The 23,881-nt window shown below is 42.4% G+C and overlaps 7 protein-coding genes across 11 annotated transcripts; 5 read left to right on the top strand and 2 right to left on the bottom strand.

Moving 5' to 3' along the window:
* The first annotated feature begins 2,868 nt into the window (after positions 1-2,868).
* Positions 2,869-6,929, top strand: LOC128255775 (ubiquinone biosynthesis protein COQ9, mitochondrial). The gene is made up of 4 exons (XM_052985518.1): positions 2,869-3,028; positions 5,698-6,371; positions 6,425-6,634; positions 6,692-6,929. Exons 1-4 carry the CDS (start codon positions 2,968-2,970, stop codon positions 6,728-6,730), a joined length of 984 nt encoding a protein of 327 aa, XP_052841478.1. The 5' UTR covers positions 2,869-2,967; the 3' UTR covers positions 6,731-6,929.
* Positions 3,055-5,276, top strand: LOC128255774 (glomulin). Its single transcript, XM_052985517.1, has one exon. It carries the CDS (start codon positions 3,292-3,294, stop codon positions 5,197-5,199), a length of 1,908 nt encoding a protein of 635 aa, XP_052841477.1. The 5' UTR covers positions 3,055-3,291; the 3' UTR covers positions 5,200-5,276.
* A 424-nt stretch (positions 6,930-7,353) lies between the features above and the next one.
* On the bottom strand, positions 7,354-8,586 carry LOC128255710 (uncharacterized). The gene is made up of 2 exons (XM_052985408.1): positions 8,472-8,586; positions 7,354-8,387 (listed from the first exon to the last, which is right to left on the bottom strand). The coding sequence occupies exon 2, from the start codon at positions 8,356-8,358 to the stop codon at positions 7,396-7,398; it is 963 nt and encodes a 320-aa protein (XP_052841368.1). The 5' UTR covers positions 8,359-8,387; positions 8,472-8,586; the 3' UTR covers positions 7,354-7,395.
* Positions 8,587-9,198: 612 nt separating this feature from the next.
* LOC128255830 (tyrosine-protein kinase receptor torso) lies at positions 9,199-13,591 on the bottom strand. The gene is made up of 14 exons (XM_052985592.1): positions 13,148-13,591; positions 12,755-12,985; positions 12,434-12,671; positions 12,292-12,374; positions 12,055-12,223; positions 11,696-12,001; positions 11,260-11,595; positions 11,034-11,205; positions 10,469-10,973; positions 10,317-10,411; positions 10,138-10,260; positions 9,940-10,077; positions 9,709-9,882; positions 9,199-9,649 (listed from the first exon to the last, which is right to left on the bottom strand). Exons 1-14 carry the CDS (start codon positions 13,298-13,300, stop codon positions 9,595-9,597), a joined length of 2,778 nt encoding a protein of 925 aa, XP_052841552.1. The 5' UTR covers positions 13,301-13,591; the 3' UTR covers positions 9,199-9,594.
* Positions 13,592-15,468: 1,877 nt separating this feature from the next.
* On the top strand, positions 15,469-17,713 carry LOC128255846 (diacylglycerol O-acyltransferase 2). Of its 3 annotated transcripts, none has more exons than XM_052985620.1 (7): positions 15,469-15,608; positions 16,050-16,361; positions 16,424-16,521; positions 16,576-16,707; positions 16,803-17,144; positions 17,200-17,399; positions 17,464-17,713. In XM_052985620.1, exons 2-7 carry the CDS (start codon positions 16,233-16,235, stop codon positions 17,619-17,621), a joined length of 1,059 nt encoding a protein of 352 aa, XP_052841580.1. In that variant the 5' UTR covers positions 15,469-15,608; positions 16,050-16,232; the 3' UTR covers positions 17,622-17,713. The 3 variants fall into 3 exon arrangements, with proteins under 3 accessions (XP_052841580.1, XP_052841581.1, XP_052841582.1); XM_052985621.1 differs by having other exon boundaries at positions 15,491-15,608; positions 16,103-16,361; XM_052985622.1 differs by having other exon boundaries at positions 15,582-15,597; positions 16,103-16,361.
* Positions 17,714-18,416: 703 nt separating this feature from the next.
* Positions 18,417-20,318, top strand: LOC128255838 (diacylglycerol O-acyltransferase 2). 3 transcript variants are annotated; one of them, XM_052985610.1, is made up of 7 exons: positions 18,417-18,742; positions 18,863-19,056; positions 19,119-19,216; positions 19,284-19,415; positions 19,481-19,822; positions 19,879-20,078; positions 20,137-20,318. In XM_052985610.1, exons 2-7 carry the CDS (start codon positions 18,928-18,930, stop codon positions 20,292-20,294), a joined length of 1,059 nt encoding a protein of 352 aa, XP_052841570.1. In that variant the 5' UTR covers positions 18,417-18,742; positions 18,863-18,927; the 3' UTR covers positions 20,295-20,318. The 3 variants fall into 3 exon arrangements, with proteins under 3 accessions (XP_052841570.1, XP_052841571.1, XP_052841573.1); XM_052985611.1 differs by having other exon boundaries at positions 18,827-19,056; XM_052985613.1 differs by having other exon boundaries at positions 18,817-19,056.
* Positions 20,319-21,284: 966 nt separating this feature from the next.
* Positions 21,285-23,060, top strand: LOC128255839 (2-acylglycerol O-acyltransferase 2-A). Its single transcript, XM_052985614.1, has 6 exons — positions 21,285-21,498; positions 21,786-21,883; positions 21,948-22,070; positions 22,144-22,485; positions 22,550-22,749; positions 22,806-23,060. The coding sequence occupies exons 1-6, from the start codon at positions 21,370-21,372 to the stop codon at positions 22,961-22,963; spliced, it is 1,050 nt and encodes a 349-aa protein (XP_052841574.1). The 5' UTR covers positions 21,285-21,369; the 3' UTR covers positions 22,964-23,060.
* Positions 23,061-23,881: the final 821 nt, after the last annotated feature.

The raw sequence follows: 23,881 nt of genomic DNA, 5'->3' as shown, positions 1-23,881 counted from the left end.
ATATGTAGTTAAGTCGAACATAGTCAGTAACAGTTGTCTTAAAACTGGCAAATAATCACTTTTTTGGCATTCGCCATCTCAAAAATATTTAGAAAAGTTTCGATTTGGTTAAAGCCCCTATTTAAAAAGGTAAATAAATTCATTGAAAAGCCTGTGTATTAGTGTACCCAGTACAACTTTGTTGTAGATCTTGTTCTTTTTTCAAACAATACTGTTGAAAATAAACTTTTAAGGTGGTTGATGATAAATCATTTCTCAATTTGGTTGTATTTTTTTGGAAACAATTTTCTTTACATCTAAGATGATACAATTTTGTTTGATTTTTTTAACAATTTGGTTTTAAGTTAAATAAAAATAAATACAACAGTTTTCAAGTTGATGGGCCTGTTTTTTTTTGTGTTAGCAATAATATATTAATACAAAAAAAATCCGACCTTTAAAATATTTTCTTATTTTAAATTTTTTGATTGAATTTTCATTAAATACAAAGTAAGTGGAGCAGTAACTCTTTCCGTGTTTCCCCCCAAATCGGAACCATTGTTGATGGGCTATGGGGCCAGACACCTGTCATGGGGCATTACGCGGTCTGCATGCCTGCGCTGAGTGATTCGCCTTTTGTCAGATCGGTTTTCACGCACGGCGGAGATGCCAACGGGACACGCTTAAACCGATTTCCGTAGGAACCAGAACTTTAATTGGTAACCATGTGGCTTGTTTATGGGGAAATAATGCTGCAATTGAACAATGAGTTTGTTTGTTGACAGTGCTCCCCTATTCACTGATATCAATATCGAGCTTTGAATGTCATTTATATGGAAAGCCTCGCTGGCTCACTGTTGTTTACCGAATGTACATATGTACTTGCTTATTAATTTTATTTTAACTAATCACTCGCGGTCTGGTGGGACTTACAATTTCTGACTTTGTGTTTCCTTTCGGTTTAACTAAATATCACGGAAAACACATACGAACTTTCGCTTCAGTCTCCAATTACATTGCGAAAAGTTTAGTTAGTAATATTAGTATGTTCTTTAAATTTCAATTTGAATCACTTTTCTTAAATGAAAATAAATAATTCACAAGCTTTGTTAAAAGCTAATCGATTCTAATTTGTTAATAAATGAAACTGAACTTTAGAAGTTGTTGTTTGTATATTTTATTTATTTAGCAATTTTAGATCATGTTTTTGTGTTTTATGTGATAGATTTCATCAAACAGTATTTGGACATCCAAATGTTTGGATGTTTTGGAAAACTCCCTCAAGTGCTTTCAAAACTGTGGGTAGTTTGGGTGGGTGGGGATTCCCCAGCGGGTGGGTGGCAGTGTCACAGTGTTCGTGTGGGTGTGTTTGGGGTGTCGCATTAAAGAAAACGGAAGCCGGCGGCCCAAACAGAAAAGTAAAGAGCGAAAACAAAACGACTACGTTTCGGAGGGGATGCATCTGCATTTGTTTTTGTTCATGCGTTTTCCAAAACAAAGAACGGTGATAGGGGGAGGGGCGGGCAGAGAAAGGAGACGAGAGAGAGTGGAAGAAAGGGGAGAGAGCGCGCATTACTCACCGTTGAGGTCCTTGGTTAATTGCGAGCGCGTCGACATTTTGTCTTCCGAATTGCGAAATTCTGCGGCGAAAGCTGGGTGAAAATGAAGTCAAACAGGAATAACCAGGAAAAGGGCCAACAAAATTGGCTCAGAGCGGCTGTTTTCGTTGTTGTCGTTGTTGCTGCTGGTTATGGTGGTAGTTCGATTTCAATCCTGACACGCCTTGCAGCCCGAAACTGGATTCTTGAGCTGCTCCCGCACTAAAAATCGACCGTCGGACATTCCGCCTTTTTGCCCATTTTCTCCGTTTCGGCCTTTTTAATTTTTTGGCTCTTTTATTTTTTGCGATTTTTATTCACTTCAATTGCACACACACGCAGGATTTTCGTTTCGGTTTTTCACGCGTTTTCCACCCTTGTAGCGGGTCGGAAAACGAAAAATTCACTGAACCCGCCGCCGCACAGACAGCAGTTGGATTTTCCTCCGACACTATGGCTTTAATATTGCTGTTTTATTTGTGAATTAAGCACTTTTCCACTGAATTCGCCAGCATATTTGTGTATATTCGCTTATCGTTTCACTTTTCTTTCAGCATTTGGATTTTATGTATTCGGGCAGTAAAATACCAAATTGTGAGAGAGAAGCAGTTCGAACCGGCGCGCTTTTAATTTATGACTAACTAATTACGGCAAAGCGAAGTTAGACTGCGAATTTTGCTTAAAAATTAATAAACATACGATCCGCAACCTGCCAGTTTCAGTTTCAGTTTCGACTCAGTGTGGCCAAAGTTTTAAATCGACCTGTACTCCTATATGTGGCGTTTTTAGTTAACAGCAGGGATTTTTAGCATTTAGAGTTAACAGTAATGTATTCTTTCACAGTAAACTTTTTAGATTGCCAATCTAGCTATTTTGTAGCCAAATTTGGCTATTGTCAAAGGTACTTTTGTGCAATTTACAGAACACTGTCTTTTTGACTATGTTTAACAAATTTTCAGACAAATAATTTATTGGCAGTTTTTTAAAATAATATTTTAAAAAACTTTTTTCCCGATTGGGGCTTAGGCACTACGAAGCAGAAGGTAGATATACTCAGCTTTTTTATAACCAAATTGATCTTAAAATTATACGTTACTCAATGTAATATTCTTTAGCTGAATCCTAAAAAATTAATCAGATATGTTTACGGAACAACCCAAACAGACGCCCATCCAAATTTTTGTTTTTAATTTTTGTTGTTAGATATTATTTGAAAGTTAATTATTAACGACATTTTGGCAGCACTGATTGCATACTAAAACGTTCCAGAGAATATAAAAACGCAGTAATACTAAATGAGCACGTCGCTTTCCAACACTAACCGCGTTGGCTTCCTGGTGAATGCCAAACAAACCGATTTCAATTGCCCGAACGATTTCAAGCCGCTAAAATGGCAAATGTGCGCTGTTTGCACAAGCTAATCCGCCTGCAGAAGCTCCTGATGCCACTCAGTAAGTAGTGGGAATTCCCCAATTCACCTGTTAGCCGCGAATTATCAGCGTGCGCTCATTACGAAAGAGAGCCCGCAACCCGAGAAACAGCTGTTCGATCGAGTAGTGCGTGCGTGCGAAAGAGAGGGGCGAGAGGGAGTGAGTGAGAGGGGAAGTGTAAATGCTGACTGCCAAATGCCGGCGGGCTTAAAATTCTCGACAATTTCCAACAAAATTACAAATACCAAGTGGGTAATACATAAAAACGAAAAGAGTCAAACAAAATGCAGGAGCAGGATATGGAGGTGGATATGGCGGATGCCGTGGAAGCGTCCAATTTACTGCAGCTCGTCAAGCAGCTGCTGCTGGAAAAAGCCTACGACGGCGTGCGGATGTTGTTCCAAAGTGCCCAGGAGTCGGAAAGGAACACCCGGCTGCTGCCCCACATAGCCATGCAACTTTACCACGACGTGTGCTCCGAAAATCTGTGCGACGAGGTCAACGCCCAGGAGCCGGAACTGTTCGACTGCTCGGATGAGCTGCTCAAGCTGCTGGCCAAGTTTGCGCCGCTGCAGGAGCTCATGCTGGAGCTGATGGAACGCCTGGAGGAGAGCAGCAGCCTCAATGTGTTCGGCGGCTATCTGAGGGCCCTCCAAGTGGTGCTCCAGCGACAGGGACGCGACAAACCGCAGGCCGTGGAGTGGAGTCTCCAGAGCATATTGACCAAACTGAGGGAGCTGCCCCTTCCTAATTACCTCTCCGAGGGCTATGACGAGGCCCAAGCGCGACTCATAGAGCAAAACGAGCAGGTGGAGGATCTGCTGGCACACTACATCACCGTGGGCCTTTTTCGCCAACCGCTCTGCAGCGAAATACTTCAGCAGGATGTGCGATCTCCCAGCCAAATCTTCAGGGACTGCGGTCTGAACCGGCGCAACGTCTTCACTTGCTTTTTCACCCAGCTCCTGGGTCGTCCGCTGGCTCTGCTCGAAATGAGCCATGTCAAGGAGGACCTCACTCGCACCTATGTGCAGCAGGTGACAGAGGGCCTGAGCCAGGATATTAGCCACTGCCTGGGTGATCCTTTCTATCTACTCAACCTGGTGGAGCAGCGCGCCAGGTGGCAGCGCAAACTGGATGCAGCGAAAGGTGTCTACGAGATGAGCTGCCGAAATGTCTTCCTCATCGAGGAAAAGCTGCCGCTGCATGCGGTGGCCATGTACTATCACTCGCTCTTCGTTGGCAACCAATTGCCCGCCACTGCGCCCAGGATATATGCGCCCCTTTTCCTGTTCGAGTCAATCGTCTATCTGGCGGAAGTGCTGCTCAAACAGCAAGAGCCACCGCTGCAGTATTGCGGCCTTCGATTAGTGGAGCATCTTTTGAGCACCCTGGTCGATCCGGTGCCCTCAAGTTCCCTTCACTTGGATGTTCACAAGCGCTTTTGCGAAGCCCTGTGCAAGATTGTAGGCTACTCGCCGCAAGTCGCCCTCCGCCAGCTGGGACTGCATGTGTTGCGGCAATATGTGCTGGTCTTCGATGACCACGGAAAGTATCTCATCCTCAAAAATCTGCTGGAGACGCTGCAGCACGACGGACTGATGGGTTACCTCGGGGGAATGTACAAGGATCTGGTGGATAAGGCCCTAGACGAATCCGGCCCCTTGCCAGAGGTCTATAGCGGAAAGATGTTCCGCGAGATGCTGCTGCTGTGCGTCTGTGTGCTGCCCCATGACGTTAAATCCGATCTGCTCCTGCACGCCGATCGCCTGTGTCACGCTCTCAACATTCTGCGTTACTTTGCGGTGAGGGACAAAAAGGATGTCACCGGATTCTGGCAATCTCTGCCGGACATCGTTAAAAGGTTGCTAGATCCCCTGGGCAAAGCGCTCAACTTCTCGATGGCCCACTACAAGGCGTACAAGGAGCGTGTGGAAAAGGGCCAGAGCGCTTCGGACGATGAACTGATGCAGCGACAGCTCAACATGCTGGCCGTGAACATAACCAACAGCGGTATGGCCGGCGGCGACGGGGACAGCCGTCTGCCGGACATTGGACGCCAGGAGAAGCTCGATGTGCTGGCCAGCTCGATCACCAGTCTGGAAACCCTGCAATCGTTGTATCTGATTGCCAGTGAGAAACTCGAACAGTCCGCCAGCCTACGTCGTAACGCCACTCCAACAGAATCTTAGTTTATATTTTGTCCACAATGAAAGCGAAATGATAACGTAAACTTTGTGTGTAAACACAACTGAAAACGAAACCAAAACTGATCTTTGTGGTTTGGGGGGTTCTTGACTGGGGCGATAATTGACCGGCTAATTGAGCCAGTTGTGGCGTGCTAATTAGCTGGCCACCGATGCGGGGCTTGCATCACAATATGCTTATTTAAATCTGGTTGCATATATTTACTATTCGGGATTTTGAGAACATAGCACCTTAAATGTTTTAGCTTTGCAATATTTAACTGAGTTTTTGAGTCATTTTTTTTAAATATTAATGCACTCAGAATGTTCTATCGTAACTTAAGAAAGTGCCAATAAAGGATCAAGTTTTTACCAACATTGGCTAGAACATCTTCGTATTGGTATTACATACAGATAGTAAACCAATCAAGATAAATATTTTGTTTAAAATTAATGATTTCCTGACACTTAAATGGTTACTACATGGGTTCCCTTTATTTGTAGATGCACAAAGCTCCCGCTTGGCTCCATTGCAGCCCCGACCATTGACTTTCCTGCTAGCAAGGAGCTATGCCAAGGATGAGAAGACCACCAACCTAGACGATTTTCGGGCACGAGAGGAGCAGCGTGAAAGGGAGCGGGATGCGGCCGACGAGGCGGCTGCAAAGGCCACGCAAAAAGAGTCGGGGGCAGGCGGTGGAGTAGGAGGTGTGGGAGCAACAGGATCGGGTGGCCAGCAGGATGATGCCAAGCAGGCCAAGGTGGATGCCATAAGGGCAAAGATCCTGGACGCCGCCCTGCAGCATGTGCCCCAGCAGGGTTGGTCGCGCCAGGCCATCGTCCTGGGTGCCGAGGAGAGTGGCTATCCCAGCGTGGTGCACGGCATGTTCCCCGAGGGTGGCTTCGCCCTGGTCTCCCACTTCAACGGCAAGTGCAACGCGCAGCTGGTGGAGAGCTTGCAGCAACGGACAGATGGCGGAAAGCAGGCCGTGGAGGACCCGCTGGATTTTCTGGTGCAAGCGGTGCGCCAGCGCCTGGAAATGGTCACCCCCTACAAGCAGCAGTGGCCCCAGGCGATGGCTTTGATGGCCCAACCGCAGCATGCACCCACCGCCCTGGCCCAGGTGCTCACCCTGGTGGACGACATCTGCTACTACTCCGGTGATAGATCCGTGGACGTGAGTACTGCATGATCTTTAATCTGTTTGTTCTAATCTATGTCCTTCTGCAGTTCGGCTGGTACACTAGACGCGTGGGTCTGGCGACCATCATGAAGATGACCGAGCTCTACTTTCTGCAGGACACCTCCCAAGGACACACGCAGACCTGGGAGTTCCTCAAGAACCGCATGGACGAGGCCGTGCAGCTGCAAATAATGCTATCGCAGACGGAGGGCATGACGCACACGTTCCAACGTTCCTTTAACTCGGCGTTCATAACGGTTAGCATATCCTACTTTCTTCTCTTCTGGTCCACTAATTACCCATTGTCTTTACAGGCGCGTAATATACTCGGTCTGGGCTATAATCGTAATTAGCACGGAAAGAAGCCGGTCCCGTGAGCCGTTGCCCCGAGTGCCGTATGCAGTCCAAAGATTAATAGTTCTAGGGGGAACGTAGGTTCTCCCACTTGAAGATATACACCTATGTTTACCTTAAATCCATATGTATATATGTGCATATAAATAAGCTTTTTGTGGTTTTTCTGGGGATAACATGTTGAAAAGCGAACCATAATTTGTTAGTTATTTTTTCTATTTTCTCACATTCGCAGTCTGAATCTGCAAATAAAAGGAGCGGGAAACCCATCCACATTTGGAGTTTGTACATGTTTATTTGTTAATCATATTAACGTATCTAGTTTTCTGAATGGTTTGCTTTGTCCGACCGATGACTTATTGCGCACATGACCTTGGTGCTTTTTAGGTTGCAATTTTAACGCCAAAGTGATTATTCATAGATAAAATGTACGGAAATGGGAGGGTTTATATATATAAGTTGAAGGTCAAACCAGCTGAACAATTATTCTGGTCGCACTTAGCTTTAGTTGAATCATAACGATATTTAAATTGTGAATTTCCTCAAAATAACCATTGTGTTTAGACAAAATCTATAACAAAAATAGTGCAAACATTTATTCCAAGGGAATGAATGAATTGGGCGGCTGGTCCAAATAATATTTTTATATACGTTAGAATATATTTTAATATATATTTGGTTCGGCTGTCCTATTCATTGGCTTATTAGATCCAAATTCTACGATTTTCTTGGGCCTATTAGTTGGTCCTCTCGATTTTGTTGTTGCGTATTCCGGAACTCCGCATCGGCGAAGATTGGTTGTGGGTGTGGGTCTTCTATTTTTGGAATGGGTTGGTCCCAGGGCACTGGTATCTGAACTCTGAACTGATTGCGGGGAACCAAATTTAGTGTCCTTAGCGACTGGTGATATCATTATTGATTTCTTGGGTTCCGTTACTTCCGAATAGAGATCGGATATACTTCTCACTAACCACGGTTCGGATTGCTTCTTACATTTGCCAAATAAATTACTGAACTCCAGCTCGTTGAGAGCTCTAAGAAGTTTTGGAATGGGCACCACAACGCTGTCCCCAAAAAGTCCCCTTAACAGTCTCACCAGTTCATCTTGTTCTCCCAACAGGTGCAGTATGTCTCTGAGGTCGTCGCCATTTTCGAACCACTTGTACTTGAGATTAAGTGCTCTCAGCCGGAAGATGTAGTCCTGCATCATGCGGAGCAGCTTTCCTAAAGTCTCTGGTGCCATGGGATTGGACAAGTAACCATTACCATCGAAAAGGTCGCTGGAGGAGAAGAGGTCCTGATCCGGAAAGCCGCTCAACGGCACTTTGAAACTCCTGCGTTTTTGGGATATCATCATCACTTTTCCATAGTTGGCATACAGCAGGCGTAACAACATGTAATGAGCTGCTTCTGGGGACCGCTCCAAACTGTTGGCCAGGGCGTAAATGACCCGACGGTTCACCTCCAGCCACCGAGGTGACAACGTGTCCCTCATGAAGGGGTTCGCGGCTAAGGGACGACTGCCCAGGGGACAGCAGCTGGAGATGGTGCGCACCGGACAGTGGGGACAGCTGTACGGAATCGGCGGACATGGTGTCCGGCGCAGGCGGCAGCAGTGGATGCACATTGATGGAGGAGGTCAGGATTAGGATTGCACTGTGAAGTAGCCAGCTTGGAATTACTTTCAATTTTGAACTGTCAAGGATGATGACGATTAAACGTCCTAATGTCCAAACGAACCAGATCCTATCGAAGCCTAAATTACCGCAGGTGTGAGCAAACATGTTGAGGTGACAAAGCGCGGCCAAAGAATTTTGGTTTCGACGAAAAACTGTCAAAAATCATCGGTTGTCATCAGTGACAACAAGTGCATAGCATAAGTTGTAGTTAAAGGATTTTTTTTACCCTTTCCTTGGTATTATAACTCTAGCTAAAAGTTTGCAAATCAGAGTAGGAGACATTGCCGTATTATATGTATATTCTATATTATATACTATATTTCAGTATCACTAGGAGAGTAGAGCTAACCATTTCCGTCCGATCGCCTGTTTGTACGCAAACTTGTCTCACTTTTAAAGCTATGTATCTGAACTAAACTTTCCAAAAAGTCTTAAATTGCCGTGTGAAATAGATTAACCGGCGGAATGTTGGGGTTAATAGCTTGTTAGATTCGTGAATGTTCCATCTTCAACATAAAGTTATCAAATTATTTTTGGTTTTCAGGCGTGTATTCTTCAAGAACTAATTTATGTTGTCGGAACTTCAGTTTTATCAATTTTTTCAAACTTTGTCGAGCTCTAGCATCTATATAAGAAACATTTCCGTATAACGTGTATGGGAAAGTTGAAAAATGATTTATTTTTAGTGAAATAACCATCGATTTTTAGTGTCATATTTGGAATAAGGGAGCCCATTTGCACCGGAAAATCAAGGTTTGATCTCTGGAGGATTGCATCGATTTTAATTTGTTAACCAGTTTAATTGAACAATGATATCATATAGCTGTCATAGGAACGATAGAAAAATCAAGTGAAAAATATTTCAACATTTAGCCATTAAAATCGTTAATAACTTCGCCTTGTTGCAGTTTGGTTCTTTTCTACTTGAAAATTAATTTAATTATTTTACGTAGCGAATTCGTCGAATTCGAATCAAATCTAAAAAATATCAAGGTCCCACAACTACTAGATCTTAGATGCCTCAGTGTTTTATTCTTAGACCTATCTTTAATGTTTATTTGCAAGTAGAAATGTGTTATCTGCTTGTCAGCGTTGTCTGAATTGGAACTAGAATTCTAGGGTAACATTTTTTCTCCAACAATCTAGTATTGCACTCAATCTTCATCTTCTATAACTAAAGGAGATTAATTTAAGGGCTCCAGGTATGGCGCCTCCTCACAGGGCAGTTGCTCCACTTGACTGAAATCGAGACATTTAGAAAAGTTTAAATATTCATTTTTTCTAAGAAGTTATCTTACCTGTGGAGATGGTCACTGGACTTCACTTTTGTTTCATTTGCAGCTTGCAGTTGTTTAAGCCGTTCCGGCACATCGTTCTCTGCCGAAATCATTGCTCCAAGTCTTTGTTTCAGGCCGGAAAATGTGGGTCTGTGTGAGGGCACGGAACTCCAGCAACTCTTCATCAAAGTGAACCTAAGTTACGTAGACTTCTTCAACGAATGTACAAAACGTAGAGATTATTTTACCCACATTTCATCCGTACATCCCTCAGGTTGCTTCATCCGGTGACCTTGTCGCAGCAGCTGCAGGAGATCACTGGGAGACACCGATGGGTACGGCATTCCGCCGAGCGTGGTGATCTCATAGAGCAGCACCCCAAAGGACCAGCTGAAAGTGTAAGAGATCAGGTGAGTGGATGATTCGGAAGCAAGTCCCACAAGTTCTTACACATCGCTCTGGCTGGTGTACACCTGGTGGGTGAGTGACTCCAGGGCCAGCCACTTAATGGGCAGCTTGCCACTTCCTCCGGACTTTCGGTACACGTTCTCATGGTAGACATCCCGACTTAGGCTTTAACAAAAGCAGAAATGACTTGAAGGGTTACGGAGTTTCAAGGGATTACCCACCCAAAATCCGCAATCTTAATGCTGCGATCTAGGGAGATCAGCACATTACGAGCGGCCAGATCCCGATGCACAACTTTGTTCTGGGCCAGGTACTCCTGTAACCGTAAATTACGTTATTAGCTCTAAATTTGGAGCTCATGGAAGTGTCTCACCATCCCCACCGCCACCTGTTGGGCAATGTCCAGCAAATCTGCGTATTTTAGTGGCACTCTTGGCTCGGAATGTGCTGAGTCTAGGCAATCAAAATACTCCTTGTTCTCAAAGGTTCGCTTCTTGCACTCGAACTCGGAGTCCTGCTGTTTGGGCTCTTTCTTCAGCTGCGGTCTTTGCTCCTGTTTTGACTCCTTCCTACAATCCTCTAAGACTTTTGGAACATGACTACCTCCGATGTTTTCGATATCCTCCAGTCCATAACCCTTGTTGTCGGCTGCATTGGTGACTCGCGTGAGTGTGTAGGTCTCCACCCGTCCGCTTGTCTGGGTCCGATCCGTTTCACTCTCCTCCTCCACCGTGGACAGCATGGAGCTGTTGATGTCCTCAATGAGAGCATGGATGGGACTACGGGTGGGTCGGTGGAGCCGTCGTTTGTCTACACTCTGCCCAAGGTTCTTCTTGAGGCCAACGGCACACTGCTCCTGTCGGATCTTCCACTCCTCGCTAAGTTAGGGCACATTAGATTGAATCAGTGGCTCAATATTTTTAGAACGAACTACCTACCGTAAGAAACTCTGCAGACTTCCTAGGCTGCAATACTCAATTAGCAACATCATTCGGTTGCTAAAGCGTGTGGAGTATCCAACGATTCCCACGATATTTGGATGCTTTCCCACGGCCTTGAGCATTTGTATCTCGCATTTGAACGCGTACACGTCCTCATCATTGGGCTCATCTGTGGAATCAAAAATACATCATCGATATGGAACCCTTTCCATGGTAAGGCTACCTTTCAACAATTTGACGGCCACTTGGCGCTTCTTGTAGATTCCGCGACGCACCAAACCGAAGGCGCCCTCGCCCAGGACATCTTGGAGGAGCACCGAGTGGGGCTCGACCTCCAGCTCGTCCATTACTTCCAGGCTCTCGTTGGCCGACAGGGTGACCAGCAGGCCGCTGCTGTCCATCAGCGAGAGGTGAAAGTCAGTGGCCTTGGCATCCTTGGCTTCCAACTGCAAGGCGTGAGCATCCGTCCGATTCCGTCTGCAGAAGGTCAGGGAGCACAGCATGAAAATGCAGCATATGGGCACAATAATGAAGAGCACCAGTTTGACCAGATTGCCCTCTGGTTGAGATGGAGAATCAAAAAATGGATTAAATAGATTTAAAATTCTATAAGATAAAAGAGGGAATGTTGCTGTTAATTCATTCCTTCCTTTACTTACCACTTAGCCAGACTTCCCGCGCTATTTTGTCCAGGGTCAAGTCGGTGGCGTTCTTGCCGCCAGTCGATTGTGCCACCAAATGAACCTCGAAACGGGAGCCCAGCACCGTGATCCTGGGTACGAAGAAGTGGCTGCTGTTCGGGTGGAGGGTGAAGTTCACTTCCTTGCTTCCCTTGAACAGATCGAAGATGCGTAGTGTGTAGCTATCGGGGAGGTGACTGGGTCGCGCCCAGCTGATATTCAGAGCCAAGGTATTCGGCAGATACTGCTCCTGCATCACACTCAGATTCTCCGGCTTGTAAGGCGCTATCAATGGGTAATATGAAATGAAGTGAGCAAGTAACATTCCCGTAACTCACCGCAGAGTGTGTAGTTGAAGGGATGCCAATCCAAGCAGCTGGGAGCGATCACCGTCAGCCATTGCAAAGCGCTCTCCAGACCATTCAGTTTGTTGACCGTTTTCACACCCACCAGATAGTGTTTGTCGAACTCCAAGTTGTGCAGTGTGTGCTTGTACAGCTTCTTTTGCTGGAGTAGAAGGTTGAGGTTCAGTTTACATTATTTTCCTGGGCAAAGAAAGTTTCCAATGCACTCACATCGCGGAACCAAACCTCTTTCGGATCGCCCAAGTTCACGCTGTTGGTTGAATAGGACACCATGTCAAAGAAGCAGTTGCGTTCTGGAATAGCAAAAGCTCAGGGAAGATCGAAGCTGTGTTCCACAGATGAAGAGACTCACCCGCCGAAGGCTTCCACTCAATCTCGGCAGCAATGTGGTGCAGGTCATTTGGCTGGGGCACAAATCGCAGCAGACTCACGGCTCCCATTTTGCTGGGTTGATATCCCCGTATGAGGGTGGCGAAGCTCTGCTCCTTGGCTATCAGTGAGTAGCTACCATCCCCATGGACCGCCAGAGCGGTGATGTTGTGGCTGGAGTTGGACTCCAAGCCCGGCAAGATAAGAATGTTCTCATCGGACTGAAATCACCATGAGAAATGATTGGAATCGAAGTATTGTGATGTAAAAGATGTTACCACCATTAAGGAGAAGTGTTTCTTACCAAGTAGAGTTTGGCCCCTGTGATATCCTCCTTGACAGCATTCACCTTGATTATGTATGTGACATTTGGAGCCGACCCATTTCCCCTGCTGTGCTGAACCCAGTCTATTTGGAAAACTAACTCCGACTCCGTGCGACATAGCATCTGCATCTGGAAGTTGTCCTGCACTTTGCGTAGGGCTCCAGGAGCGGTTCCATTAACTTTGCAGTCCTTGAAACATCCCCGAAAGTCCTGTTACACGAAAGGAAAATATAGTTGAGCAATAATTTGTTTATTAGTTTCAATATTAGAAGTCTTTAGAAATTGAAAGCTCTCTTCCCATCCTATCAATTTGTGTCCTTTAATTTAAATTACAATGTTAATGCGACATAATACACACTTGGGGACACCTACTTTGGTGCCCGTTTCCAGGCAGTTCTGGGTGCAGGCGGTCACATTGAGCAGCATCTCATCGTGGGTGATTTGGTCCATCAGCAGAATTTCACCTTGATTGCTTCCCACGAAAAACCAAAAGAGAAACGCGTATTTCGCATAGAAAATCAGCATTTTTCTTTGTTTTACTTTCAAATCAACTTCTTCAGTCTATCGTTGTGTGCGTATTGGAAAGCAAAATATATTTGTTAAAAGCGTGCCTTGGGTTTATTGCACTTTTGCCATGCACTTTGGTTCACCCATTTAATTCTCCACTCATTAACTTATTCAAAATTACACAATTAGTAAAAACACACAAAATATTTAAAATAGTTATTCCTTGAAGACCCCGATATTAGAGATCCACAACAACCACTGCTCACGGATTATCTTGGCACACTGAGGCCCAAAATGCGACAGAGGAGAACTACGAAAAAGGAATGATAAACAACGGTGGACTCGCTGAATATATTTTGCTCTATTTTGTTTTGATATGTTTTTCACTTCTTCATTGCATTGGAGCAGATGGAGCGGGGGGACATTTGAAATGCAAAAATCGGATTGGCACGTCGTCATCGTAGCCCCAAGGAGGATTGGGCAATTTGCTGGCATTCCCCAGGGTTCAAGTTATACGGGTAATACCATAGAGAAGAAAAAAAAGTTGTTTTCTTTAATTTCATAATTGTTTGTTCTTATAAAGGGAATATCGATTAACTTCAAAGGATTTTTCAGTAAAATAAAACTACATATAATTGAAGAAAAAAATGTACTGAGACTTTATTCGAAATAGTGAATACAATTTATGATATTATATCCATCGTTCTGGTATAATATGGATTCTTTGCCAAAAGAGCTGCTCATATTTTGAATCCAAGAAAGAATAAAGCCAATATTATATACCTTGTTTTGAAGTGAAACGTATTCCGGTTAGGGCGTTCTGCTTTAATCTAAATAAATGGAAATCAGGAGAAACAATGTCTGGACTAAATGGCGAGAAAGGTAAATCTTGCCGGACATTCTCGCTTTTTCGGGTTTTTTTATGAACGAATCAATTGTTGTCGTTGGAGGTCTCCTGTGATCGTCTCACCCGATTACAACAATTCGTAATAGTTAACACCGTTTTGATCCCACCAAATACAGAGCATTACCTCCGTATCATGAACAATCGGCTTCGCAGTTGATTTGGCGGGTTGTGGTAATCAATCCATTTTTCATTTCTTGGCTTCAGTGCAATTGGCACCCAAGTTTCGCAATATCTTTTTGCGTTTGATAACTATCCTGGTCCAGTAATGCTTTCATTTTATCTTGAAACTTTTTTTGCCACTTCTAAATCGTTTAAGCATTATCACCCTTAGCCAATCCTATAACGTACGTCAACAGATTTATGCAAATAAACGAAAGAATGTATTCCTATCGGCAAATTTCGTTTTAAAAAACTTAGTTCAACTCAGCGAAGTTTAAATTAATGGTTAATGACAGAAAAAAAAAAGTGGCGATGTGCGATTAGACACGCATAGCACAAGGTTAGCTATCTTGTGTAAATCCTTGAAAATGAATCGATAGTCCCAATATAATTGTTCATTGAACCTTTGGTCGTATTCAGCAAAACAACATGATTACTGATCACTGATGGATTTCTCACGGTAGTTCTGCTGAATGCGTATGATCACTGATCATGTTGCAAAAATTATTCCATTATGATCAGCAAAAAAGGAACGTAAAAATAGTACAATACCTTTTCTTGATACATGATACATATCTGCTAGACTATGTCAATGGTGTAAATATCGATAAGAACAAACGGAAAAATCAGAATGTAAACAAAACAAAAATAACAAAACAAACCAAACAAGCAAAAATTAATTAATTATTGCGTAATGTTTCAAAAGCGTTCAGCAGAACAAACTTGATCACTGATTACTGATCTTTCAGTGATCAGTGATGATGTTGTTATGCTGAATACTCCCTTTGTTGAATTTTGAGCAAATCGATAGCAAAGAATGAAATTTTGATCAATGCTTAAGTAGTTTCCATCCCTAATATCGTGGGCGCCAACATTCAAACTAAATACTCTTTGCTAATTTTGTTTACATTGTATTGCCAATTTTACATAAGTCGCTTTCCTTGCTTTAGTTTTAATTAGAGCAGAGTAAGTGCTAGCTTGGAACAGGTATTCAAATGCAATATACCCCTGCAACTGCATATACAAATGCACATGACCTTAGCTGCCTCTGTCTCAGTTTATATCGCATAGAACCCGAAATTACTTCGGTGACTCAATTGTTGCATTGCATGCTAGTATTCACAATACACGAATGGGAATGTCGTGCATTGCTCTCTGACTTTTGAAAGCCCCGAATAGGTTTGCTTAGTTAAATATCGTACGCTCGCGTCGTCGGTTCTGCTCTTAAAATGCGATAAGAATCCATTACGTGTGTAAACAGTTGAGTGTCTCCAAAAATAAACAATATTAGTATATATAAATATTATATACATACATGAGGTCGCTATAGTTTAGACAACTTGCAAAATAAAAATATTATTAAATATAATATTTAAACAAAAGAAAAAACGTTGTGGATGGATGAATAAATTGAATTGAAATATTTGTTTATTTGGGTATTAGTATTAGCAAAACAAATCGATTAGAAGTTTTGTATCAAGTTTATTTCTAATCTAATGACGTTTCAATGTTCTAATAATTGGCTACCCAGTGGTAATTAATTAACTTTTAAAATCTGTAATAAATAAACGTAAATACGAGCTTGATGAAGCAAACTTTTAAAAAGCCGGCTATTGGCAATGATAAGACTATATCGCCAGTGCAGACAGACGTATATATATAAAGCAAGTTATTATCTTGATTGTTCGAATTTTTAAACAGCCCAAGCAAAAAGCCATTAAATCGGTGGTATTTTTATCAACTGTTACCGATAGCCACGAACCCGCGCCATCAACGGACACTGATAAGAACCAGAAAAGGTTTCTAAACATTGGGCATTCTTCAGTCGCTGGAGGGACGTCTAATAGTTCGATCCGTGAAGTTTTTGAGTTCAAAGCTGGCAGCATGAAAATCGAGTGGGCTCCCATCGGAGTTCCCATGGAGCGGCGTCGTCAGACGTTTGCCATGGCATTCCTAATCTTTTTCTGCCTGACAGTATCCCTAGGATCCTATATTCTAGTTGCTGCCCTGCTGGTAAATATAATAATATCCTACATTCAGGAATTTTGTTGGTAAGCAAAGCCTTCTTCCTTTAGATCTATGGTGGTCTATGGTGGCGCACCTTGGTGATCATTTACTTGGTATACGTCTATGTGGATCACAGAAGAACCCACTCCATTATGGAAGGCAACGGGTACGAACGCATGACAATTAGCTTATAAAAACCAATTAATATAGTCTATCTTAGGTGGAAGATTATCCGCAATAACTGGCTGTTTCGGCACTATCGGGACTACTTTCCCGTGCAGCTAGTCAAAACCGCTGAGCTACCCCCGAATAAGAACTACATTTTGGCCAGCTTTCCCCACGGAATTCTGGGGTAAGCTCACTGTTTGATAGCCAATCTTATCGATGGTCGCTCAAGTGACGAATCTTTTGTATACATACTTATGTTAATATTGAAACCCCCGATAGGACTGGCATTTCCATCAACATGGGTGTTGACATCTCCAAGTGGTTGGAACTATTCCCGCAAGTCAGGCCCAAGGTGGCTACATTGGATCAGAACTTCCTGACACCCATTGGACGTGGACTCTTGCGAGCATGGGGCTTGGTTTCGGTGTCCAAAGAGGCTTTGGTATATTTGCTAACCAAGTCGAACGATCCCAAGCACAAAGACAATCGCGACGGGTTCACTTCCAACGCGGTGGCTATTCTGGTAGGTGGTGCCCAGGAGGCACTGGACTCGCACCCTGGTAAATACATCTTAACCCTCAAGGATCGCAAGGGTTTCGTGAAAATGGCCATTCGAACGGGGTAAGTGAAGAGCTGAAAAAGTTAATCAAAATATAATACATTTTTGTTATTATAGTTCATCGATTGTGCCCACATTTTCCTTTGGCGAGGTGGACATTATAGATCAAGTGGCTAACCCCCCCAACTCTGCGGTTCGTCGCTTCCAGGATTTTGTGAAGAAGTTTACGGGAATTTCACCGATGATTCCTGTGGGTCGTGGCATCTTCAACTACACTTTTGGCATCCTACCCAACCGTCGACGTATTGTTCAAGTTGGTGAGTCAAGATCTCAAGATTTTTCTAACTTCCAATTGTTCAATGAATGTTAAAATGTTTTCAGTTGGAGCCCCCATCGATGTGATAAAATCCGATCAGCCGGACGCTGCATATGTGGATAAGATTCACCAACAGGTTATCGACGATCTGGAGAAGATGTTTGCTAAGTACAAAGATCAATACATTCCAAACGTGAAACAGAAGAAGCTAATTATTCACTAGTAGTTAAAACATTTGTTACTATGTTTCTAGAAAATACGATCAAAATAATGCTTTATAAGCATTTAATAAAAACCAATTTACCTATCTTATAAGTTTATTTTATTTCGGCTGTCAAAGCTTTTTCTAACTGTAGGTAGAGATCGAATGTTTAAATAAGGCAATGTCGATTGGCAGCTTTGAAAAGCTTTGTTTAGCTAAATACACATCGACTCAACAGCTTTTAGTGTTGATTAGCGATCAATATGTAATCGCAGTCAATTTAACCCATGAATAATTTATAGAATGTTTTAAAATTTGTTTGACATAACGAATTTTGTAATTATATAGGGAGTTATATTATAACAAAACTATTAAGATTTCTTAACGAAGCCATGCGGTGCCTTTCATGCCATTTTTTTCCGGCCTAGTAAGTATTTTAAACAAAAAATAACAAAAATTTTATTTTCTACACCAACAATTTTTTAAAATATCAAAAAGAAAAAGTGTTTTTTTCTTAATATCCACTTGACCATATTTAACCAATAAAAAATATCGTGGGTCATTGTGTATATTCAATTATACCAAGCTTATGGTAGCGTTAGCTCTGTAGATTCAATTACATTTTAAGGGATCAATTTTTGAAAGTGTCATACTGGTTTAGCCCCAGTTAATTTATAAGTATGACAGTAAAGTATATGACTGAAAGAAATAAATGAAATATCTTTACAACGAGTGTTAAGCTGGTCTTTTTACAGAGATTTAATAGCGCTGGTAAAACTGGTCTACAGTTGTTGCACTCATTGCACTCTGTAGTAGCTTTGACAGTACATGCCTAGAATAGGAAATTATTTCACCTTGCTACTGTTAGTTTAGTATAATTCTTAATCTTCTTAACACTTCTTAGGATCTAGTATACAAATAGCTTTTCTTATCACATTGCTTAGTCAGATGAAATACTACCCCGAACATAGAGCGTTAATTCGATCATAATGCTCTTAAAGTCTAAAGTGGGTTATATTTCAGCAACCGACCCACACCTTTGTACCGATAACTGTGATTACCAGTCTACGATTGTAAGTCAACGTTTATCATCTTTATCACTCCAATCGTGAATTCCGATCGGCTCCAGGCAAGACCCACTGGTAAGTTGGTATTTGATTAGCTGCTAATGCGGGCACCCGCCGTCAAACCTCAAACCGATAAGGATTAGTATAAGTTCGATACAGGGCAAATTGACCGTCGCTGGTTTTCATATCATTCAGTCGTGGGAGAACCTCCGAAACAACAGCTGCTGGAATAATTGGACATTAGTGGAATCGGAGCAAACATGAAGATCGAATGGGCACCCCTTCGAGTTCCTCTGGAGCGCCGAATGCAGATTCTAGTTACTGCCTTGTTCACCTCCATGCTCCTGATATTATTATCCGTTTCGTTTTTGTTAGTAGCTGGTTCGCTGGTAAGAAAATAGTTCTAAAACTAAAAAAAACGACCGTTAAAAACCATGTTCTATCCCTTCAGATCTATGGAGGTCTTCTTCTGCGTAGCTTAATGCTCATTTACTTGGCTTATGTCTATGTGCATCACAAGAAAACCCAATCTGTGGTGGATGGCAATGGGTAAGTGAAAAAGTAAACACAGTTCCATGAAAGATAATTTAGTAACACACATTAATACCCCTCCAAGCTGGATGATAACACGCACCAACCGTTTACATCGCCACTATCGCGACTACTTTCCCGTGGAGTTGGTGAAAACTGCCGAACTGCCAGCGAACAAGAACTACATCTTGGCCAGCTTTCCCCACGGAATTCTGGGGTAAGTACATTGACAGATAGGCAATCTAATCGTTCAATATAAATAGACACTGATTTGGGCTGTAGAACGGGCATAGGAATCAACATGGGCGTGGAAATCTCCAAGTGGCTGGAGCTGTTCCCCCATGTTAGACCCAAGGTGGGCACTCTCGACCAGCACTTCCATGTGCCCTTTATGCGAGAGGTCCTGCGTTGCTGGGGCTTGGTGTCCGTATCCAAGGAGGCCTTGATCCGCATGCTCAGCAAGTCGAACGATCCCAAGCACAAGGACAATGGCGATGGATTTACATCAAATGCGGTGGCCATACTGGTGGGTGGTGCGCAGGAGGCAATGGATTCCCACCCTGGAGAGTACATTTTGACACTGAAGAATAGGAAGGGTTTCGTAAGACTTGCCATTCAAACGGGGTGAGCAAGAGTTGCAACATTTTGAAGGAACCCTACTCATAGCCCTCTGGTTCCAGTTCATCGATTGTACCCTCGTTTTCCTTCGGCGAGGTGGACATTTTCGATCAGGTGGCTAATCCTCCGGACTCCTTACTCCGTCGCATACAGAATGTGGTGAAGAAACTTACCGGCGTTTCTCCGTTGATTCCAGTGGGTCGTGGTTTCTTCAACTACACCTTTGGCTTTCTGCCATTCCGACGACGCATTGTCCAAGTTGGTGAGTACTACTTCTATTATGTTAATAGAAGAATATTTACAATATCTGACCTCCCTAGTTGGCTCTCCCATTGATATTGTGCAGAGCGATCAGCCCGATCCAGAGTATGTGGACAAAGTTCATGGACAGGTTATTGAGGCCCTGGAGAAATTGTTCGATCAGTGCAAGGACAAATATTTACAGAACCCAAAGAGTGCCAAACTGGTGTTTCAGTAATTAAAAAACTAGTTAGCCAATATATTTAATGTTAGTTTGAGCTATGCCAACTGCAGTTTTGGCTTACAAAAACCTGTTCTCAAGAATGCAATATATTTTATTATATAAATTTTAAATATTATAAAGAATTAATATAAATTTCACTTTATCAAACTGAATTTGTAATATTTTAGCTATGTCGGTTCAAGAGGCGATAACGCTCCATTGTGAGAACATGGCTCATTAGTGCATTCCACAAGTTAAATTTATGTTGTATGCAATTCGAGAAGCTGCTTATGAAATAGTTCAGCTCAAGAAAGGAAATATGCATGGTCATAATAGCCACCATATTCCAGTTCAATGTAATAGCGACTGCGTGAATCAGCAATTGTTTGAACGAGACACTCGCCTGATAAGAACGACACAGATCTGTTTAGAAAATGCGACAAAATAAAACCAGAACTCTTATCAAAAAACTCACTGTTGGGGCACGCACAACACACTTGGTATTTTGACTGTTGCGAACCACCGCTAAAATGTGTGACTTAAACGTAATGTTCTATGAGTAAAGGTCAAGAATGTTTCGAGATAGTAATGACTGTTGCCGGCATACGAATATAAACATTGGAATAGTACCAGCACCCACGATATATGTGATTCAGCATTCCCAGATAGGAAACTAAATGGTGGGATCGTAATCAAAATTTACAGCCACTCAAAATAACTATTAATTGTAGGTTATTAGACTGATTTCGTTCTAAATTCTGTATATATATATATATATATATATATATATATATATATAGATCTAACGGGCTCTTTGCAGAGCATCTCTGCGCAGTGACGTAATCCAACTTACATCGTTTGAAATGTCTAGTGCCTGGACTAAAGTAATTATCAATGACTTATCAGTCGAGTGAGGCTCTCAAACTATTAACGACTCTTACGGATTGCCCCGCAGAGAAGGGTCGCATTGATAAGGATAAGTACAACTGTTACACCCTGGGATTGTTTTGTCGCAGCTGGGCGATCGCTCAGTCGCTGGGAATTCGTCGAAAGAGTCGCTACTTTGCGTGGAAGATCGCTTGATTTCAACATGAATATCGAATGGGCTCCTGTTCGAGTTCCTCTGGCTCGGCGTCTCCAGACCCTTGTCGTGGCTTTCTTCACCTTCACTTTCTTTACGCTGCCCATATCATCCTGCCTCACAGTTGCTATCCTGCTGGTAATCTTAACATATTCAATTTTTTAGTTTAAACAGTTAAAAGCAAAAATGCCAGAGGTCCAGTATTCATGGTTATAAAAGACTAACTACAAGGGATCACAGTGTAAACTTAAAGGAGTGAACTCTAGTGTTCTCCATTGTAAACTTCTATTTATTCACTTGGATTCAATATATTTGTGGTTGAAACAAACAAAATTTAATTTTCACCAGTTTAAATATCTAAACCATTTCCTTATATTTGTATACATTATTTGATAAATTCTTATAAACATTTTTATTTTCTTTAGTATTATGGTGGACTCTTTCTGCGCAGTATACTTTTAGTCTATTTTGTGATAATTTATTTGGATTACAAGAGGAACTTTGGCGCCATGGAGGGCAATGGGTAAGTGCTGACAATAAAATAGAACAAGAATTCAAGAGATAATCACAGTATATATTTCCAATAGCTGGTTATTTTACCGCAGTGTTCGGAGATATCGGAGCTATTTTCCCGTCGAACTTGTCAAAACTGCTGAGCTGCCGGCAAACAAAAATTATATTGTGGCGAGCTTTCCTCACGGAATTCTGGGGTAGGCGAATTAAGGATCAGTTCATCGGTTCATCGGTTCATTATATCTTATCTTATTTACGGTCCTTCCCAAGAACTGGAACTTGTGTCAACATGGGCATGGACATCACAAATTGGCTGGAGCTGTTTCCCCAAGTTCGACCCAAGATAGGCACCCTGGATCATCACTTTAAGACCCCCCTTTTACGTGACATAGTGCGTTGGTGGGGCATGGTGTCGGTTTCCAAAGAGTCACTGGTCTATTTACTGAGCAAATCAAATGATCCCGGGCACAAAGACAATCGCGATGGTTTTACATCCAATGCGGTAGCCGTTCTGGTTGGTGGGGCCCAGGAGGCTATGGACTCGCATCCTGGACAGTACATTTTGACCTTGAAGAACAGAAAGGGTTTCGTCAAAATGGCCATTCGAACGGGGTGAGTAGTTAGTTGGAAAAAACTAGTTAACAAAAAACCTTTGAAAATATCTCTCTTTTCGTAGCTCATCAATAGTGCCCTCGTTTTCCTTTGGCGAAGTGGACATTTTCGATCAGGTGGCAAATCCTCCGGACTCCCTGCTCCGCCGCTTTCAAAATGTGGTCAAAAAGTGCACAGGAATTTCACCGCTTCTCCCCAAGGGCCGCGGCATCTTTACCTACAACTATGGAATGCTGCCCCATCGCCGGCGTATTGTCCAAGTTGGTGAGTCCCAGATTCCATTTCCAGTCCTAAACCATTTAATACCCCATCTATTACAGTGGGTTCCCCCATCGATGTGGTGAAAAGCGATAGTCCCGATGCCGTCTATGTGGACGAGATCCATGGACAGGTGATGGCGGCGCTGGAGAAGATGTTCGATCAGTACAAAGAGGAGTACATACCAAACTCCCAGCAGAGCAAACTGGTTATACAGTAACTGCAAAAAATGCCTCAGACTATGTGATTTTTAGTAGGATTTAGCAATCTTTTTTTAACCGCAACAAAGAACAGATCATTGATTGTTTTTAACGAAAGCGTATGTTTTGTTTTTTCCTTTTATTAATTACCAATTAAATTTGTTACCTTGTATGTACTTATATATACAAAAAGAACAAGGAGCTGGATTCTCAAATTTTTGGAAAACTTAACTTAGTTTCGGATTTGTGCCACGACGACCTTAACAACTATAAGGAATTTGTGCTACGCTAGGAAAGAATCGATCGCAGAGTTCGTTTCAAAGGTACAATTTCATTAATTTAGCAACAAATCAGTTTTCATTAAATTTGTATTAGCTTTTTCAGTTTTGTATTGTATTGAATTGTTTAACGCTAAAGCAATTGCAATATTAGAAGGGGAAATTCGGGGAAATATTAAGATTTAATGAGATTACTAGTTACTTGTAGTTGGCTTTAAGATTTACCTACATATATTCAAATATTACGAAAAGTATTCGTCTAAATATATACTTTTTAGAAAGGAACACTTGGCATAACTTGGATTCTCGATTTGGGATTTGGGATTTTGTTTTGTAACATTACTTTTTTAATTTTCAATAACAGTTGAGTAAGCCATAGATGGGTACACCATATGTGTAGCCCGATTGTTGTACTCCTGTAAGGTGGTTTTCATACAAGCATAACTTTTGAGTAGTCTAATTTGAGTAATTGCCGTGATTCTGATTATTGTTAGAGGGGCAAATTTAGTTTCCCCATAGCACTCTGATTATTTTTTTCTAAACTCTGCTGGTGAGGCAATACAAAATACATATGTAATTGGCATAATTGTCGGATGAACTGCCTACTACATGCATAGGTACTTTAAAGAACATGTCCAAAAACTATCTCACTTTGGTGTT

The sequence above is a fragment of the Drosophila gunungcola genome (assembly GCF_025200985.1).
Source record: "Drosophila gunungcola strain Sukarami chromosome 2R unlocalized genomic scaffold, Dgunungcola_SK_2 000012F, whole genome shotgun sequence".
Lineage (NCBI taxonomy): Eukaryota > Metazoa > Arthropoda > Insecta > Diptera > Drosophilidae > Drosophila > Drosophila gunungcola.
This window is presented reverse-complemented; position numbering and strand designations above follow the sequence as displayed.